The sequence below is a fragment of the Cyclopterus lumpus genome, chromosome 2 (genome assembly GCF_009769545.1).
Source record: "Cyclopterus lumpus isolate fCycLum1 chromosome 2, fCycLum1.pri, whole genome shotgun sequence".
Classification (NCBI taxonomy): Eukaryota; Metazoa; Chordata; class Actinopteri; order Perciformes; family Cyclopteridae; genus Cyclopterus; species Cyclopterus lumpus.
Window position 1 is genome coordinate 7,112,391 of NC_046967.1, and position 18,812 is coordinate 7,131,202.

Consider the following 18,812-nt stretch of genomic DNA (forward strand, 5'->3'; position numbering starts at 1 on the left):
TGTATCTAATGTTGCCTCTTACCGCGTTGCTTTACAATCGGTGCACAGCCGTAGCCTCGACCAAGGGTGAAGGAGCTAGTGTTAGTGGCGGAGTAAAGGAGAGACGGCGGAGTCCGGCAGGCAGGAGAGAGAGCCTGCGTCAGATCCTCACGTTCGATACGTAGGGTGTTGGAAATGTCACGTCTTGTCGTTGCTGGATCTGTGTGTGTTTGTGTGCGTGTTATGGCCGCACGCACGCACGTTTGTCTGACAATTTCGTAATTTCTCCCACATATCATTTAACATAGACGTCTGCATTTTTTTCCGGTGCATTTATTTATGATAACATTAGTTCGTGTAGTGGCAGGAAGTCGCATTGAATGCTGTCTGCGTGCTGCGGATGCGCGGTGATGTAAACCTGAGTGAACCATTTCCTGCGAAACTTTTTTTAAATTTGTTATTGATTCAGTTCAGCCCAGCTTCGTTCCGCTGTTTTACCGGGTAGGCAAACCACGCATACACCTAAACAAAGATAACGTTGTTTTCTTTCCCGTGTAGCTTTGCTTAGCACACAGTACGTTTACATGTAGGTTATGGGATGTGACCGAGTACTGCGCCGGAGTCACGGATGCCATAGCAACCCTGCACGTGGCGGATCGGGACTGTCTTTAGAGGAGCACATTTTGAGAAACGTAGCACAACGCGTTCATTTGCTAGTTTCCTCCTCTATAAACATCGACGGGGTTTCAACTCGCAATGTACCTTTGTACCAGAGTCAAATACAACATGAATACGTATCCGGTGTATACAATAACGAATCTGTGGGTTTAAGTACGAGGGGTGCTTTTATTTCTATAGGCACGTTTGTTTACTTCCGGTTTCAGTCGCTAACTCCAGTGCTATGTGCTACTTCTTGACTTCTTTAGCTGGTCATAACTCCAAATTAGTTATTAGTATTTGCATACTTAATTGTGTATTAAGCAGTTGTTCTCCCCCTCACCTGTCAAATTGTTCTTCAGGTCTTCTCATATATCGCTGATAAAGTTTAAACTCGATACATAACTTTAGCTAGCATAAAGTTATACGTTAATTTAGGTTAGCTAACTGCAACACATTGCCTTCCACAACAGAACCTTGAGGCATTTAGGTGGTTTTGGTTGAAAATGAACAATCATATTTAATTTGTGGTTTTTACAATTACACATAGTTATATATTTATTATAATAAATGATCCCAAATATGATTATTTTGACGTATACATTAGGTACTTAATACACTAAACATGACTTTTGCCATTTACTGGAGGAACAGCTTGTTTCTCTGATTTCTATCTGACTGCTGTTGCCACTGGGTAGTTGTTACTGTTTCAGACACCCAATTTGTGTGGTTGTCAGTGTACACTCACCAATATCTATCTCTGGCTTTTACCATCCCGGTCTGTCTTTGTCCACCACACTGCGTCACCCGTCTTCTAACAATGGTGTTCCTGTCACTGCTGGTTGGTGTCAGAGGGCAGCTTATTACCATTATTATGAAACATGTTTAAATAAGCATTCAAAAGTGTTCTTTAAAATATACACTACATATTCTACAACTCAGTCTACCAATGTTTGTTTCCCTTTTGCCTCAAATCAGGGCCGAGAAACGGACGAGGCCTCGCAAATGGAGACGGACGATGGCGGCGCGCAGAGCTCTTGCTGTGACACAAGATGGTCGCAGCAACTGTCAGGCCTTCCTCGCAAGCTCCTGCAGCGCCTGATGCCTTTCCAACGGGAGGGAGTGGAGTTCGCTCTCTCCAGGAACGGACGGTGAGCTGTCGGTCACGTCAAGGCCTCATTGTTTGGAAGTCAAGTAGTGGAGATTCTCATGTTTGAATGGTAATTCTAAAACTAAAAAGGTCAGCTTTCAAATCGGTAATACCATGACAAGGAAGAGGCATGGTGTTATCTATAGTCGATATTTCTCTTCCTCATGATGAAAATCCTGCAAAACATCCACATAATCTGTAATACAACGCATTTTCCTCTTTTATGCTGCATCAGTGAGTTTAGTCTAATAGGGTGGCATGTTTAGATAGATAATTTGCCTAATGGAGCTTTAAAACAGGCGGTCCCACCCCACCTCTATTGTGCAATCAAAACACTCATTTCCAGGCTAGCTACGATACAGTATGATGGCCCAAGTAAAAAGTCGAGAACATAGGAGTCTGAAGTTGCCCTTAACTCCGTAAGTGTCTGACTGTGTTGAGCATCGGCTGCCAGAACGGACCTTTTCTCCGCCTCCGACCAGTCGATGTACGCTCGGGCTCTCGGGAAGGTCAGCGCAGGGAGAGCCAATCTGAGCCCGTTATTGATCCGAAGAACACTGGAAGGCGCTGCTTTGTTACACGGGTGGGTCAGAAGTCAATTGGCTCCTGCTGCACCGTGTGGACAGCCACCTCGGTCAATTGGCATCATTGTGACAAGCAGGAGCAGCGCGGGCAGAGCTTCTCCCTGGAGCCATGGCATTAGCACCACATATTGTAGGTAGAGAGGGAGCTGGGAAGTAAAATGAGTTTGTTCATATTGTATCGGCGGTGTTACAGGTAATATTGTAGTGAGCGACGCAAAGCGAGCTGTACCCAGCATGCCTTTTGGCGGAATGACAGTCAATATTGAAGCGAGTGACGAAGTGGGAGCTGTACCCAGCATGCCGTTCGGGGGTGTAACAGTTAATAAGGGTTCCCCCTAAATACACTACAGAGTGTGTACATAACATATACTAATGCAGTCGATTGGATGAACAGTTGTCGAGAAGATCGAAGGGAATATATACACATATATGCACACAGGCAGAAACTTCTTCCATTTGAGTTCAGTGTGAGATGATACAGTGACGAGAAAGTTGGGAATGCAGCGTTTTAAGCCTGCAGTACGACACTTAACAAACACAGACGGTAAAGAAGATTACAAGCTAAAAATGTCAATTTTATTGACAATAATCTTGATCTTTGTATGTATTCGAGGCACCCTGCTGTTCTTTATTTGATCACTCAATATCCTTGAAAAGAGCCTCAAATTAAAGCGGCAGTGCCTTTTTTAAAAAAATGTCACCAACACTAAACAGACTCATTGCAGATGATGCAGAGACTAGCCTGAGTGGACCAGAATGCAATGCGGCTGCAGACTTGTTGGGTTTTTAGGAAGATAGTATTCCGATTCTGAGAAATGTAGGATACCACTAGCTGAGGTAGAACGAGTCAAACTCAAATAAACGGCTTCATTGTAATAATATCTCCTGAAATGCAACAAACATCATATATTGATGTCGGATATCTAACAGCGTGGGAGGATCTGTGGGTGGATTTCTTTCCCTTTTTAAAAAAAAAAAAAATATATATATATATATATATATATATATCATAGTCGTTGTGTCTTTTCACACCAAGTGCGCCAAACCCCAAAAAACATCAGACGCTGTCGTAATTCAAATACTTATGGAGCGCGGCGCGCCGGTCTGTGTGGGAGGGCGAGTGAATTTTATGTAGTCAGATGAGGGATAATGCACAGAGCTGCGGCACAGAGCGACAATAAAAACCCTTGAGATGTGGTGGATTGTGTTGTTTGGAAAGTTGGGCAGAAAGTGTGCCGTCAGGGCGCTGACATCCGCACATATTCAGCTCTCCGAAAAACATTTACCCAGGGTACATCTGTGGAATGCAGTTACTGTACGCCAGATATATCAAAGGACACACCAATTTGGAGTAAAAACGCATCCATTAAACCCTCTTGGTCACTTCAACTAAAGGCGTCGACTGCAGCTGGAAGCGAGCCACGTTGGTTATTATTATTATTCAAATTTGTCCAGAATATCATCGCAAGTGACTTTTACTGAATGAAGGCCCGCTCTGCTGATGCGGGGAGGAGATCAATAACTTCTTATTACATTTTTGTTGCACATTCATAAAGTAACCCTAACCCGAAAAAAAAAGAACAATAAAAATTGAAGCAGCATAGCTTCGGGACAAATCACATGGACCGGACCAATAATCGAGGGAGGGACAATAAGGAAGTGTCTCAGTTACTGTATTAATCCTCTAAGTTGCTATTAATTCCATTTCCTCCTCATTAAGCATTGGCTATAGGTTTTTTAATGTAAGGGGTATTATGCATTGTGCCGTAAAGACGGCAGGAGAAGCGTTCTATTATACAGAATGAAAAATGTGATCTTTGTCACCATCAGTAACCCTGCTTATAGCACAAGAGGTTTCTATAGAACAAAGCATGGAGGTTACACATGATGGATACACTTTGAGGCCTGCTGGGCAACTTTGTGTCTCAGGGAGGAGAATTATGATGGTGGGAAACGCCTTTTAACGAGGGTTGTAGCATAAACAATGTATTTCGGGGGAAAAGCAAAATCTTCAGAGTAAAAGCATCCTTAGGGCCAAAGCCTATATCGTACGCCCTACTGTAATAAATACAGGACGTGGATTATGATTACACAAGGCTCACCTGAGGTCATGATGTAAAGGGAATCGCTAACGTCAGCTAGCATTAGCCATAATAAGCCACTGGTCACTGGAATTGGCAAAAGCTCCTGAGATGAGCAATGGTGCGTTTTAATTGCATAGGAATTCATATATTAATTTTTTTAAAGGCAGATTTGGGTTAACGCGCTCCGCTGAAATCATCCGTTTGTGTACGTGCGTCTGTCCACGGGGCTCGGCTGTAGCTCATGGAGGAGAGTAGTGGGTTGCTCACTGCAGCCCACTACTCCTTAATAACTAAGGATGGGTTAAATGCAGAGAAGAATTGCCCCACTGTGGGATCAATAAAGTGTACATAATCATTATTATTAACCTTGCATACCGCTGCACCAAACTGCATTATATTTTGGGTGCTCCTCTCTGACTGCACGCTCCAGGACCTCTGTGTCTCACACTTTCTTAAAACACCTTTTATTGCCCGTCTCATACTGCCGTTGGAATCCGGACTCACTGCTCCCAGTAAGGGCCGCAAATGATAAATAAACCAAATGAAAATCCCTTTGGGAACCAGTGGAATAAAAGATGGGATGGGGTGTGTGTAACTGTTGTCGAGCAAGTTTTTTAATGTCTATTTTAAGCACCAGTGAATAAGAGAGCTCTCTGATAGATTTGGGTGTGGTTAAGTTCGGAAAAAAGCAAAACCCTAGTTGTGCATTGCCCCATATAGCTGTGGTTTAAACCTTTTCCTTTTAAAGTCACACATACTATTGACAATTCCTCCATCTACTGCTAGTAGAAATAACTAAATAAAACGTCAACCCCCCCCCCCCCCACCACCACCACCACCATCCACCGCTAAAAGGGTACTTTGGTTTGAAGTTCATTTACAGCCAAACTGCACTCTGAACCAAGCATGGCGCGCTGGAAAATCGCTTCCAGTCCGCCTTTTGTGTGCGGCGTCCCACCTCTGGGCGGCTCTCCCACTGACCACGGCGCGTACTGGGCCGAGAGATTGGGGTGAGACAGCCGGGGCCACGCAACCCACCACTGTGCGGAGGTCAAACCCATCAAATCGTCAAAGCAGGCGCGGGTGGTGGTGGTGGTGGGGGGGGTGTACCACCATTCCCTGACACTTTGGGGCTTGTGGGTTTCAGAGATAACATTAGAGGAGACGGGGCCCGTGCCTTCGTCAGGCAACGCCGTCGCAGCATCCTCGCGGTCTCAAACCGTCAAGACAACACTCGGGTTATTTAAAGGAGGATGATTAATGTGTTGGGAAATGGCAAGCACCTGCCCCAGCCAATGGCAAGCGCGCATGTGTGCGTGTCTGTGTCTGTGTGTGTGTGTGTGTTTGGGTGTGTGCGTTTACATGCGTGTGTGTGTATCGTGTATTTTTGCTTCTTTTCTTTCTTTCTTTTTTTTCTTCCCGAAAGTCTTTTGTGTGCATTTTTTCATGCACACTGTTCTGTGTGTGTGTGTGCGTGTGCGCGTGTGTGTGTGTGTGCGCATTGCGCTGACTGGGCCGGTGTGCTGGCAATTAGAAAAACCACCAGTGGCAAGGTGCACATTAATCATGTTCCTCAGCTGAAAGAGAGAAATGGGGCGGAGGGGAGGAGAGAGGGAGGAGAGGAGGAGGAGAGGAGGAGGAGAGGAGGAGGAGAGGAGGAGGGGAGGAGGGGAGGAGGAGGGGGGGATAATAAGAGGGGGGAATAATGAGAGCGCATGTATGAGGTATTCAGAGCCGCACGGTCGCGCCGCTTGCTCCCGACATGGTGTTGGAAGTGTTTATGAATACGCAAGGTCATGACAAAAGGCCCTTCCGAATCCAGCGGACAGAGAGAACCTGAGGTTGATCTTTCTGTTCTTCCTCCACAGGGGGGTGGTGGTGGTGGTGGTGGGGTACAACTTCAGCCAGGAATGTGACGCGCTTTCATTGTTCCCTTTTATTATGCGCAGCGTAAAAAAGGAGTGGGGGCGGACTAGCTGGCTGTTGGCCCAAGAAAGAACCATTTGAGACAATTTGAGCTGTCGCTTTCATCCCCGTTTCAGCTTCAGTTGGTCTTTAAATGCGTGAAATAGAGGATGGATTTAAGGCAAATGGTGATCCCTGACGTCATGCCAGTAATGTGGCTACGTCCGACAGTTTGAATCGTTGAAAAACCGAAGGGCAGCGTGTCTTTGAAATACAAAAACCAACATGATTAAAAACAAAAGACATAAGATTATTATTATTATTTGTTTTCCTCAAATAATGTTTTTCCTCTATAAAAAAAATAGTATTTTGACTTTGGTAACTAAACTCGAGCAAGGAAGCTTTGTGGTTCGGACCCTTAGAGGAAACGGGTAGTGTGTGGACAAGGGCAACCACAATGCCCTCTCTGAACGAGTTGTGCCGCGGTGCCCTTGAGCAAAGCCCCCAATGCCGTTTGTTTTTACATGTAAGCTGTAGACTTTGTCTCAGGTCCGGCCTGATGGCGTTTTCTCGCTTTTGCTTCTGTCTTGCAGATGTATGATCGCCGATGAGGTAAGCACACAACCACACCGGCTCAGGAAATCTATTTCCCCCCCGAGAAGAACAACAATAACAACGGCAAAAAAAATGAACCTGGGACTTTGCCGCATGCCTTCCAAATTAATTTGTCAGCCCTGTGCAGCGCTCCCATGTGCCTAATCGCTTTTGACACGAGAACCATTCTGAGACCTTATTACTCTCGGGTTTTGCATCAGCTCGGCTGTCATATGCAATTTGTTGCAGAGTTGGTGGGCGTCGTGCAATTGACTTGTCCCTCTCCCCCCCCCCCCCTCCCCCCACACACTCCCGTTCGATTTTGGTCGGTCCAGATGGGTCTTGGGAAGACGGTGCAGGCCATCGCCGTGGCGTACGCTTTCCGGCAGGAGTGGCCCCTCCTAGTGGTGGTGCCCTCGTCCCTGAAGTATCCCTGGATCGAGGAGCTGGAGCGGTGGATCCCCGAGCTGCAGCCTGGAGACATCAACCTGGTGGAGAACAAGAGCCACACCATGTAGGTTTCCACACATTCAGCAGATATGAGGCACACGTGTGTGCATTCATTTGGGTAAGTCGTGCTTCTGGCCGCCTGATGAGTGCACGTCCAACGGTCCCTCCTTTTGGCTCTGTTGTTGGTCTCCACCATCTCCTGAGAAGAAGCCGGCTCTTTAGCTGCTAAATGCAGCAAGACACTTAACCCTGAATTGTTCCCTGTGTCTACGGTGTATGAATGTAACATGATTGTAAGTCGCTTTGGATAAAAGCATCAGCTAAATGACATGTAATGTAATGTAATGACGAACATACATTTAAATGCTCCTGATTTTGGTCAAAAACTTGTTGCAAACACATTGTCGACAATATAAAAATAATTGAGGGACAAACATCTTAATCTGTAGGAGTTATTTACCCATTTATTATCACACGAGTCTTAAGAAAACCAGAGAAAACTCACATTTGAGAAACTAAAACTAGTAAATATTTAGCTTAATAAGGTAATAATGTATGAATTATACATTTTAATTAATTCTGGTCAAAACCCTCCCATGATATCGAGCGGATAGGGACTCATGGTCTTGTGCCCGGCATACCTCTCAGCAGAGCACATAATCCCACTGGATTATGTTCATCATACGCAGGATTATGTAAGTGAGAGGTTGCAGCCCCCTATTTGAACTTGAGCTGAAGTTCCCTCCCTGCCCCAAGCAACGGTAATACTCTCAAAGCGGTCGGGACGAATGTATTTGAACACCCTCGGACACACACACATACACACACACACACACACACACACACACACACACACACACACACACACACACACACACACACACACACACACACAGCGTGATGGACGGAGAAGTCGCGGCTGACAATTTAATCTCAAAGTGTCCCCCTGGTGTCGGGACTCGGCAGGGGCCCGGTGTTTGACAGCGCTGACAGACAAATCATGTCAACGCCGGCGTCTGCAATATTGAACAAGAGCTGGACTTCAAATGCGGGGCGGGGGAGAAAAAAATGCTGCGGTGGAAGAATGTGTCTCATTTTCCCAGCTGTTCATATTGATTCGGGGGTTTGCCGCGGACTAATACTTTTATTACCATCTCAACTTTCCCCTAGTTCCCCTTAACTTTTTTCTGTGTGACTCGGGAGGAAGAAGAAGAAAAAACCTCTCCACCTCGCATCGCAGACGGGGCGCAAAAAGAAGTTGTGAAAGCCTTCTGGGGGGAAAGAAAACGTGTCCTTGAACCGGGAAGTGTTAATGACTGAACGGCGAGGCAAGAGGAAAATTATGCAGCACCTCCTCGCAGTATTTTGGTTCACTTGTTCTTCTGTAGCACATGAATGGCACCTCCAGGTTTATTTCAGCATTGGATGTGTCTGTCTGTGTGTGTGTGTGTGTGTGTGTGTGTGTGTGTGTGTGTGTGTGTGTGTGTGTGTGTGTGTGTGTGTGTGTGTGTGTGTGTGTGTGTGTGTGTGTGTGTGTGTGTGTGTGTGTGTGTGTGTGTGTGTGGTGAAGACAAAGAATTAGAAGCTGACAGATGCTGGGAGTGTTTTTGAATATTCTCATTGTGATTGCCACCGCTGTGTTTGTTTGTTTATCTGCGTAACTGTGTGCGCATAAACTGGGAGAAATCTAGGAATTGCAATACTGTGTGTGTGTGTGTGTCCTCATATTTATCAAGTCCACACGCACACCCTTTTAAAATACTCTGTTTTGCTTTACCTTGAGGTCTCAGTCAATACGCACTGTAACAGATGTTAGGGTTGTATTTATCTCCGCCTGTTAACACACATTTGTCAATGTTAAAGATGACTACAGTGTAAAGGATGGGCGCTTTGTGTGCGTCTCAAAGCCCGATGTATCTTCCTCACCACGGAGCTTCGTCTTCTTGTCTAAACTGTTAAAAACACGTCGGAGAGCCGGGCCGTTGGGCCGGGGTGATGTTTCTTCACGACAACGCTCGTGGGCACCGAAGTTAATTTCAACTCCATCTCAAACCGATCTCCCTTCGAAATGCTTTCCTTACCAAATGTGTATCAACCCACTCCTTGTCCCTCCAGGGGTATTGGCAGCAGTAAGGTGACGGTCCTGGGTTACGGCCTGCTAACCACAGACGCACGCCCCCTGGTGGAGGCTCTGAGCAGGCAGCGGTTCGCCGTGGTCGTGGTGGACGAGTCGCACTACCTCAAATCCAGGAACGCGGCGCGAACAAAGATTCTGGCGCCCCTCATTCAGGGCGCCAAGCGGGCCATCCTGCTCACCGGCACCCCGGCCCTGGGTCGGCCTGAAGAGGTAATACAATCTGATTTAAGTGAGCGTTTTTATTTATTGATTTTTCTTCTCCCCGTTTCAAAAGTCCTGATTCTTTACCTGCACTCACGAAGAAACATTAGTAGGCCACAGAGCTAACTTGGGGCTCTTCTCTGGCTCCTCACACAGATGCTTCTCAACACCAGCGCAGGTAGATCACCATGGCAACTTGCTCCGGAGAAGGTTGCGCTCCAATCCAGCACTCAAAAAGCCAATTAACTCTCTCCAGCATCACTTATCCTCGAGGATCCCGTGGTCTTATTTCAATAACCTTTGTTGCAAAAACTTCATTTGCAAAGGCCGATATGAACAGACACTCCGCTGCAATAAATGAGACAAGTAATAAAAAGAGGCGCACGGGGGGGGGGGGGGTGGTGTGACTATTGAATTTAGAGACAATAAGAAGGGCTGTTCACAGGACAGCGGTGTTTGGAGAGCGCCGGAGCCATTCTCCATCTCCATAATGATGTATTATATCATTTTTGTATATGATACATCGAAGCAGCAGATTGCAGCCGTATTCCATCACTGCAGCAGGCCAAAGTGAATGGAAAAATCCTTTCACGGCCTGAACGTGAGGGGACAATATGATATCAATAAGATGTACTTCATGTCCACCGTGTGCCCTAACGATGGGGCACTGATACAGCCCTGTGCTTCGGCTTTTTCACGGTGCCCTCGAATTCCCCTCCAGTCACCGTCTCCGGCCCCCGGGAGCCGCATTTTGCCATTTACAACGTTGGCTGTAGTTCATGATGTAGCGCAAGTCGTCAATTTCTTTACCGCGATTACAAATTAGGCGGTTGATTTGATAAATTATACTCGTTATCTTCGAGAGGATTTTTTTTGCCACATAATGAATTATTCATAGCCTGCATAATTTGAATATCTGTGTTGTACATTGAAAATAATACAACGTTCCCAGAATGTAAACAAAATCTACATAATATCAAATAGCAATAATTCATGTCATAGTTTGGGGGAAAAAAACACCCATGGGTATTATTCATGTATTAAGAGATTTAACAGCCAAAAATAATTCCGCTTCATCAGGACTTTGTAGCGTGTTCTCGATTAAGCACCGAAATGAGTGACATCACCTTTTTGCACACAAAAAACTTCCCATCCGTTCTCGGACTGGAGAAAACAGTGCATTCAGTAGGGACTTAACTAGGTGTTTCTAAAGTAATTGTAATCTTACGTCACACTCCGGTTCGTGTAGTGTCGGAACGTGAGAACATAAAGAGTATTTATATTCAATTCAATTCAGTTTATTTTGTATAGCCCAATATCACAAATTACAAATTTGCCTCAGAGGACTTTACAATCTGTACACATACGACATCCCTGACCTTTGACCTCACATCGGATCAGGAAAAACTCCCCAAAAATAACCTTTCACATGGAAAAAAGGGAAGAAACCTTCAGGAGAGCAACAGTGGAGGATCCCTCTTCCCGGATGGACAGATGCAATAGATGTCATGTGTACATAACATCTATGTATATAAATTATTTTAAAAATATATAAATAAAATACAGGAATTTATTTGAAATGAAATCAATTCTAAAACCGGGCCGACGTAAAGCTAAATCTGGTGCTATTGGGTCACGAGTTACACATTCTATCCCCGTCGTGTGAAGGAAAGAGACCCGATGGAGCCGATAACCAACCACATTGCTAGTCTGACATCATAGGTTTTGTGTTGACTACTTTAAAGTATCTTAATGCGAGAAGTGTCTCAGATCCCTCTGTCATCAAACTGCCACGCCGCCGCGAGGAAAACTTAATTATTGCCTCGACTCGATCATGATAATTAACTGAGATCCAGCCAGCTAATTAATTCCAAAATGGAGCGAAGTTAGTGCTAAGAAATCTGGAGGGGTGTGTGTGTGTGTGTGTGTGTGTGTGTGTGCGTGTGTGCGTGTGTGCGTGTGCGTGTGCGTGTGTGTGTGTGCGTGTGTGTGTGCGTGTGTGTGTGTGTGTGTGTGTGTGTGTGTGTGTGAGAAAAATACATGCTATCCTGTTTCTCCCATCGCCTTGCCCCGCAGTGTTGAGGTTAGTTTTTTTTTAGTTTTTTTAGATATCATCTCTCTCCCTCTCCCTGCCACTAGAATCTGAAACCGAATATAACATTTTATCATCCGCAGCATAAACCTGATAAGCCTCTGTGCCAGTCTCCCCGCTGCCATCATTACTCACTGTGGCTCTGACATCGAGTTAGCACACAGCTCAGGGCATGCTGCACCATTCACAATGTGCCCTCATTCCACCCACCTATTATATCAACAGTGTGAGGGCGGGAGGGATGCAAAGTTCCTGTTGAACAAGCGCTGGATTTAGAATAGCGCTCTCACTGTGTGGCTGCTCATTCTGGCCGCCTCGCCGATGATTACCTGTCATTGCTTCAGAAATCGCTGCAAACACTGAAAATTGACAGAGATAGGCCATAAGTTAAGCTGAAGATAGAACAGCTTGTCGTGTTTTTATTTTTAATGATGCCAAGATCTTTTCGATGACTTTCAAATCAGTTTCTCTTTCCCTTTGCAATTTTTTTTTTGCCTAATCTGACTGCGCTGGCGGTTTGACCTGGTTAGTTGGGTGCTGACAAAAATAACCGTTGCGCAATGCAGTGCTGGTAAACTAGGCGAAGGACAACATGTCCTTGAATAAATTGCACACAAGAAGCACTTCGTGACAGTCGACTAATCGTGAGCGCAGGTAAGGTCTGCGATTAAAGCCCCCACCAAGCCAAAAAAAAGCTCTTGCTACTTTGAGTTATTGCGTCCAGGTTTCAGAAAGTAAAAGGTGAGTAGTTGTGGCTGCTAAAATAGTGCGCCAGCTCAATATCACGCCGCTAAACCTTCAGCAACGCTGCACACTATCTGTAATACTAAAATAACTCTTCTTTTTTAATTAAGTTATCATAGTTGGCGTTTGGGGACATGCGGTTCTTACCAAGAGTTAGGTGAGAAGATTGATACCGCTTGCTAGCTAAATATCAAGCTACTGCAGCTGCTTAGCTTAGCTTTGCTCAAACACTAAGAAAAACATAGTAAACTGAGTGTCAGTTACATATCTTTCCTAATATTTTATATTTGAATGTGTATATGATATATACGAGTAGCAAGTACGGAGAACGTGTCCCCTAATGAATTACAGTGCGTTTACTCTTTGTTTAACCATTTGTGATAATATGTATCAAATATGTATGAGTTGTGAATATGTATGTGACGTAGTAACGGTAGTGAAAACTAAAAAGAGTCACCAACTTTATGACTCTAAATGAACCGGCGTTAATGATGTCAGTCGGCAGCATTTAGCTAACATTAGCTAACTTTAGCTAAAGTTAGCTAATGTTAGCTACAGCGAGCTACGTGACAGTTAGGAGATAACCGTGATTGCTAAAACAAGTGTCACATTAGCTTCAGTAGAGAGGAGTGATAACATTTATAACATTGGGTACACAACTCCTCATATGTCAGGTGAACAACACGTTCAAAAAAGACTTGCTGAACGGTTGCCCACTTTAACTAAAAATGAGGCACGATAAGCTACTGCAAATGTTCAGTTGCTGACTGTGTTCTTTCTGAAGTTATGTCATCTAAATGTAATTGTTTAATGGGTAAGATGGGACAAATCCTGCTGCATTGGAAAAGGAAGTCAATCATATTGGGTGGAAAATATATGAGGGATTGAGAGATATTACAATTAAAAGGAGGTTCATTAAAAAAAAAATGGGACACAGCAATATTATCACACATTCTCCTCGGCTTGTCCAGAGTCTCTCCCCCTTACACACACACGCACACACATTAGCACAGAGCACCTATTAAGGGCCTTTTTCCCCGTCTCTGTATTTCACAGCTTTTCATGCAGATTGATGCCCTCTACCCCAAGCGGCTCGGAACCTGGACTGATTACGCCAAGAAATACTGCAACGCCCATTACAGGTGAGTTTTCACACACACACACATGCGTGTGCGAGCTAACATGCAAATCTTACAAAGCGAGTAAACAGTTAGCCTGTAACCCCCCCCCCCCCCCCCCCCCCCCCCCCCCAAAAAAAAAAAAACACCTGCCAGCATTGCTTAATTTTATTAAATTCCCATAGTGTCTAAACGAAGTGTGAATTTTACAGATCTAGGCTAGCAGCTTCAGGTGTTTTAAAGAAATCTAACTTAATATAACTCTGTTCTTACTTATGCACTCCTGATTCTTCGCTCAATGATACAAGCAGACTTTCCAATAGATCTCACCTACCATCAATCTTTTCAAGTCTGCTGGGATAAGGTGTGCTGTACCTGAAGTCTGGAGTGGCGGCGTGGCCTAGTCGAGGTGGTTTTGTTGTCGGAGCCAGACCCCGACAGAAGCCAGGCTCTAAATGCCAGCTGGCTGCCAGTTGCCAATGACGATCAGTTACACGTGTGAACACGCACATCAAATGCATTGTCTTGGATGTCCATCAAAGTCGGGCAGCCTCGGCTTTGGACGGGCCCGCCGGCATTAATGATAACACTTTGTATGTCATAGCACTCCGTTCTGAGCCACATCAACACCATTCAGAAGATCGTACACACACACACACACACAGGCACAAGACAGTGTCACATGAGGAAAGTATTCTTATTCCCTTTGTCATAGTTATGTTATTGTGGGAGGGAGAAGAGTAGCTGCACAGCTGTGGAGTTGCTGGTTCAAATTTCCCACACAGCGAATCAGAAGTCTAAACATTATTTCACTTACCCTCAGCGACTACACGTTCAGATACCGACGTGTGAAATGGCGCTTTATGGTTTGTCCTCACTTCCAGCCAATATGGCAGAGGACCAGCCTTTGTGTGGAGGCCCAGTTCTATTCTAAAAATCCACTTGGCAGATAAATTGTGAAAGTTGCTGGGCGAGTTTGGGGATAAACCTGCTGCCGTGGCCATTAGACAAAATAGTTTTCTGCTCTGCAAAGTTGCCCTGAAGCAAAAAACGGATCCCCCCCCCCCCCCCCCCCCCTCCGTGACTGCTCCAGCAGAGCTGCTCAGCGGTACACGATGGAAGGCTGCTGCAGGTGGGAATGTTTTAAATGTGTTTAACTACTCCTTCAGGGCATTGCCGTAAATAAGTATGTTTTCTTAGGAAGTTTCTCTTGGTTTCCGAAAACAAATGCATCAGCAGTCACAGCTTCGCCTCTCATTTGTTTCTCTCGCAGGTACTTCGGGTCTCGCAGGCAGTGGGACTGTCGCGGCTCGTCCAACCTGGAGGAGCTGCACCGGCGGCTGAGCGAGATCATGATCCGCCGTCTCAAGACCGAGGTGCTCAAGCAGCTGCCCCCCAAAGTCCGCCAGCGCATCCCCTTCGACCTGCCGAAGGAGGCCGCAAAGGTAGGCGTCAGGCGACAACGCGTGGCCTTTCGCCAGACATCCCATCGCTTTGCTGATATTGTTATTTTCCCAGGCTGCAACTGGCAATTGTTTTCATTACGGACTAATCACAAGTTGATAGTTTTTGTGTGAATGTCATGATAATAATTAGGTGCCGCTCGTAATTTCCCAGAGCCCAAGGTGACATTATCAAATGTCCAGCTTGACAAACGACTCAAACCGTTAATTAAGCATCAAAACAGTTCCCAAATAAAACAAATATATTCTGTTGATGGACTGAATGATTAATCGTTTCAAGCTCCTACGTTTATACACATACACACACACACGCTTGGCACAAATTCCTAGCACTAAATACCCAGTCGCGTGTCACGTCTCGATTAATGGCGATGCGGTGGGTTCACGCTGTTTGGTAAAATTAAATTCTGTTATCTCCAGGTTTGTATTCCTCAGCACACGGGGAGTGATTAAAGAAGATGCATGTTTTGTCTCAAGGGATTGAGCGAACTTGTCACTTCTCCAATTTTCTTTTTCTTCGAATTTTGTAAATGTTACTTTTGTCACTTTGCACCACTTTGATCAAGGTCCTTTTAGACCGAAAGCCAAAATGAAAGTAATCCCTGGGGTTCTACCAGCAACACTTTCATCACGAGTTGCACAATTTACGCGCTTTCTGACTTTTATCGGCATCTTCGGCAGTTCTGTTGCTGGGAAGGTTCTCTACAACACTCCTGTATCTGTCAGGGGCACATAACAAGTCTCTCATAAAAGCTGACGATGTAAAATACTGTATAATATTCTCTCGTCCGTTTCCAGGCCTGTCGCCTCCCCTCAGCATAAACCGCTTCGAGAGACATCTTTTAGCATCTGACTTCATGTCAAAGTGTTCCCTCTTTATTTCTGTTACAGTGTGGGGCTGCCCTGATGATATATACATAGGATTTAGGGGGATTAAATGGCTGAAATGGAATATAACCACCATAACTATGTTTTTATTAGTGTATAATAAACTAAGAATTGTTCCTCGTCACAGAGTCGTCCGCCATGTTCCACGGTAGCCCAGAACGGACAAATCAAACACTGGTTCTAGAGGGAACATTTAGTGTTTTCTAGTTCTGTGTCTACTACTGCATTTCTCAGTTCTCTACACGCGTTCAGAAATGGAGCAGTGAGCGGACGGGCATTCAGCTTGATGCAATCTGCACCCTCGCCACTAGATGGCACTAAATCCCTCACGGCTTGCTTAAACATGTATTTGATTTCTTTCAGGATAAGAATAAGAGGCCCGCTCTCTTTTTCCAGCTTCTGGAATGTGAGGATTTGCAAAGCAAGCGATTTGAAAGGTGTCACCTTACGCTGTGGGAAGTTATGGCAATTTGTTTTACTATTTTCTGACGTTTGCGTTCTGATATTGAAGCGTTAAGGCTAGATAACTCCCCTTTACCCTCTGCACAGATTCACTGAGGTAGGTGTGTCATGTTTGTTGTGTAGGTGTTACGCATCTCTTCTTTCGCTTTCCCAAAGTTGTGGTTGCAGTCTCCGCGTCCCTCGCCACGCTCGATGCATGAGCACTCGTGATGGCTAATGTGGCTGAGACCCGGGCCTGTGCACCTCCAGCCTCCACCCTCTGCGACCCCCTCCACCGCCGAGGGGGTCGCTTTCCCAAGGGAAGCACGAAGGACAATACACATTTAGAAGCATTAGGAGTGGATGGGGAAAAAACTAAATAATTCTGGAGGAGCTCATCCAATGGTGTCTAATTGTGCCACCATCCCAGGATTGACACAACAATGAGGAATTTGCTCATGAAAAATGATAATGCTGTATTTTCTTCTTTAAAAAAAAACAACAATCTCCTTAGATGTGAAGGGCCGCGGGTAATTAGGGGGCTAAATATGGTCAGTGTTTCTACATAGTGGTGCCAATTAGGCCACCGAACGTACGCGCGGAAACGCTTGGGGGAAAAGTTCACGCCGTGTCTCGCGGTTGTTCTCTCTCTGCTCTCTTATCTTATATGCAACAGCAGCCGCGACGCTAAAACATCGGCGTGTAAATGAGCTCGGAGATCATTTGTCTTCAGCAGGGGACCAAAAAAAATAGAACGACCGGACCCATCCTGTCCAACGCCATATCTCATGAACGCAACGAGGGAATTTACTTCAACTTTGGCACAAACATTCTCTTGAACACGGGGATGGAATGATAGGACTTATGCCTTAACTAAAGAAATAATAGGCTAATTATGACAAATTAATCGCGTAAAAGTGATTTTACAGCCGCGAGGCGGTACTTCTAGTTTGGCTCGTGAGATTAATGCGGCGAGCGTTTTTTAAACCGGTAATTGTCCTCTGAGAAGAATAGACGCGACATTTTCCCTCTCCCAGATAAATGGACGAGTTTTTAAAGAGATGAGCACGGGAGATGTGAAGTGGCCAGTCACCCAAAGTCCCATTGTGCCGCTCCACGAAAAACGAGAAACATGAACAATATACAACATAAAAAGGCCGGCATTATTTTCCTCCAAACAAACTGCCTTTTGAAGCACAGTTTAGCAAACCGACAATATCTAATGTACACCAGCACCACTCACCAGTGCAGCCCCCCCACGCCCCCTCTCATTTTAATCCCTAATGATGGCTTTTATCTTCCACAGCAGACACTTTTTATGCCCCTCCTGCCCTTTACGTTTTCAGCCCTGGCCTTTTGTCCCCGTTAGTCTAGTGAATATCATCAAGGGTGGAGTGTTTAGCCACTCTGGTTTTTTAAAAATGTTCCTTCCCCTGATTCAAAAGCAATCCTCAAATGTACATTTAAAAAAATTTAGAAATAAACATTGAGAGACGGTTCAAGCTGCATTTGCCCAGGTGCTGCCGAGTGAAACATCTGAGGGGTGGGGGAGGGCAGGAGAACATGAAGGAAACTCTGCTTTGCTTTCGCTCACCCGACCGTCCTTGACTTTGAGGAGGTTTCGAATGCTAATTATATCACTAAATGATGAAACGCTTAATGTTCCACCAAACACGTCTCATTGGGAAAATAACCAAAAAAATGCAGTTGTGAAACTTCACAAAAAGCATCAATTACACGCATGCGCTCGCATTAATAAGGCTTCTCACTCTCCCCCCCCTACCTCGCTCACTCGTCACCCTGTATGTGTGTGCTTAATCACGCGCGGACCACCTTCCCTCAGCCTGCCATATGGCTTCACAGTTTTGCGTCGTTTGATATGCAGCGCTTCGAGGAAGTGTTCGTCGCCGTTTGCTGAAAATGTGTAAATACATTTTTTTTAAGTTGAATTTTAGCCTGAATTCAGACAGATGAGTTGTGAACGAAAGGCACAAAATAACCTGTCATGAACAAAGTTGTCTGAAGACAATAAAAAAAAGAAATACAAAAAAAGTCAAGGGGGTTCTTCTGAAGCGCTTTAGATTATGGCCATGCAGCAGTTATTCAAAACCAATCTCTCAATACAGCATGCTGCTTTCTTGTCACACTCCAACATATTATGTTGCATTGTAGTGAGAAGTATTGGAAATAGTGTGTTTTTATGGGAAACATACATTTATTTTCATTTGTGGTCTATGCTGCTCTTCACCAGGAGCCTCTCCCAACAGCGCTCCCCAACTCCCACCCTTAAATACTTCTCGCCCATCACCTTGAGAGAGAGAGAGA

General features: G+C 45.2%; 2 protein-coding genes across 20 annotated transcripts in view; one reads left to right on the top strand and one right to left on the bottom strand.

Annotated features, from left to right (window-relative positions):
* LOC117744715 (R3H domain-containing protein 1-like) overlaps window positions 1-229 on the bottom strand; it is a 36,500-nt gene extending 36,271 nt beyond the window's left edge. For 4 of the 11 annotated variants that reach the window (XR_004611189.1, XR_004611188.1, XM_034552902.1 and 1 more), the window contains exon 1: window positions 23-208. The gene's annotated coding sequence lies outside the window, so the exon portion shown is untranslated. Of the gene's footprint in view, window positions 1-22 lie in introns of all 11 variants that reach the window. The other 7 variants (XM_034552900.1, XM_034552899.1, XM_034552903.1 and 4 more) reach the window with 5 other exon arrangements.
* Window positions 1-18,812, top strand: part of zranb3 (zinc finger, RAN-binding domain containing 3) — a 63,202-nt gene that overhangs the window by 784 nt on the left and 43,606 nt on the right. For 2 of the 9 annotated variants that reach the window (XR_004611187.1, XM_034552886.1), the window contains exons 1-7: window positions 500-1,477; window positions 1,615-1,787; window positions 6,953-6,971; window positions 7,289-7,467; window positions 9,519-9,750; window positions 13,634-13,719; window positions 14,969-15,140. Coding sequence is in view for 8 of the 9 variants with exons in the window: in XM_034552886.1 (XP_034408777.1) it covers window positions 1,457-1,477; window positions 1,615-1,787; window positions 6,953-6,971; window positions 7,289-7,467; window positions 9,519-9,750; window positions 13,634-13,719; window positions 14,969-15,140 (882 nt within the window). In the remaining variant the exon portion in view is untranslated. The other 7 variants (XM_034552889.1, XM_034552890.1, XM_034552888.1 and 4 more) reach the window with 6 other exon arrangements.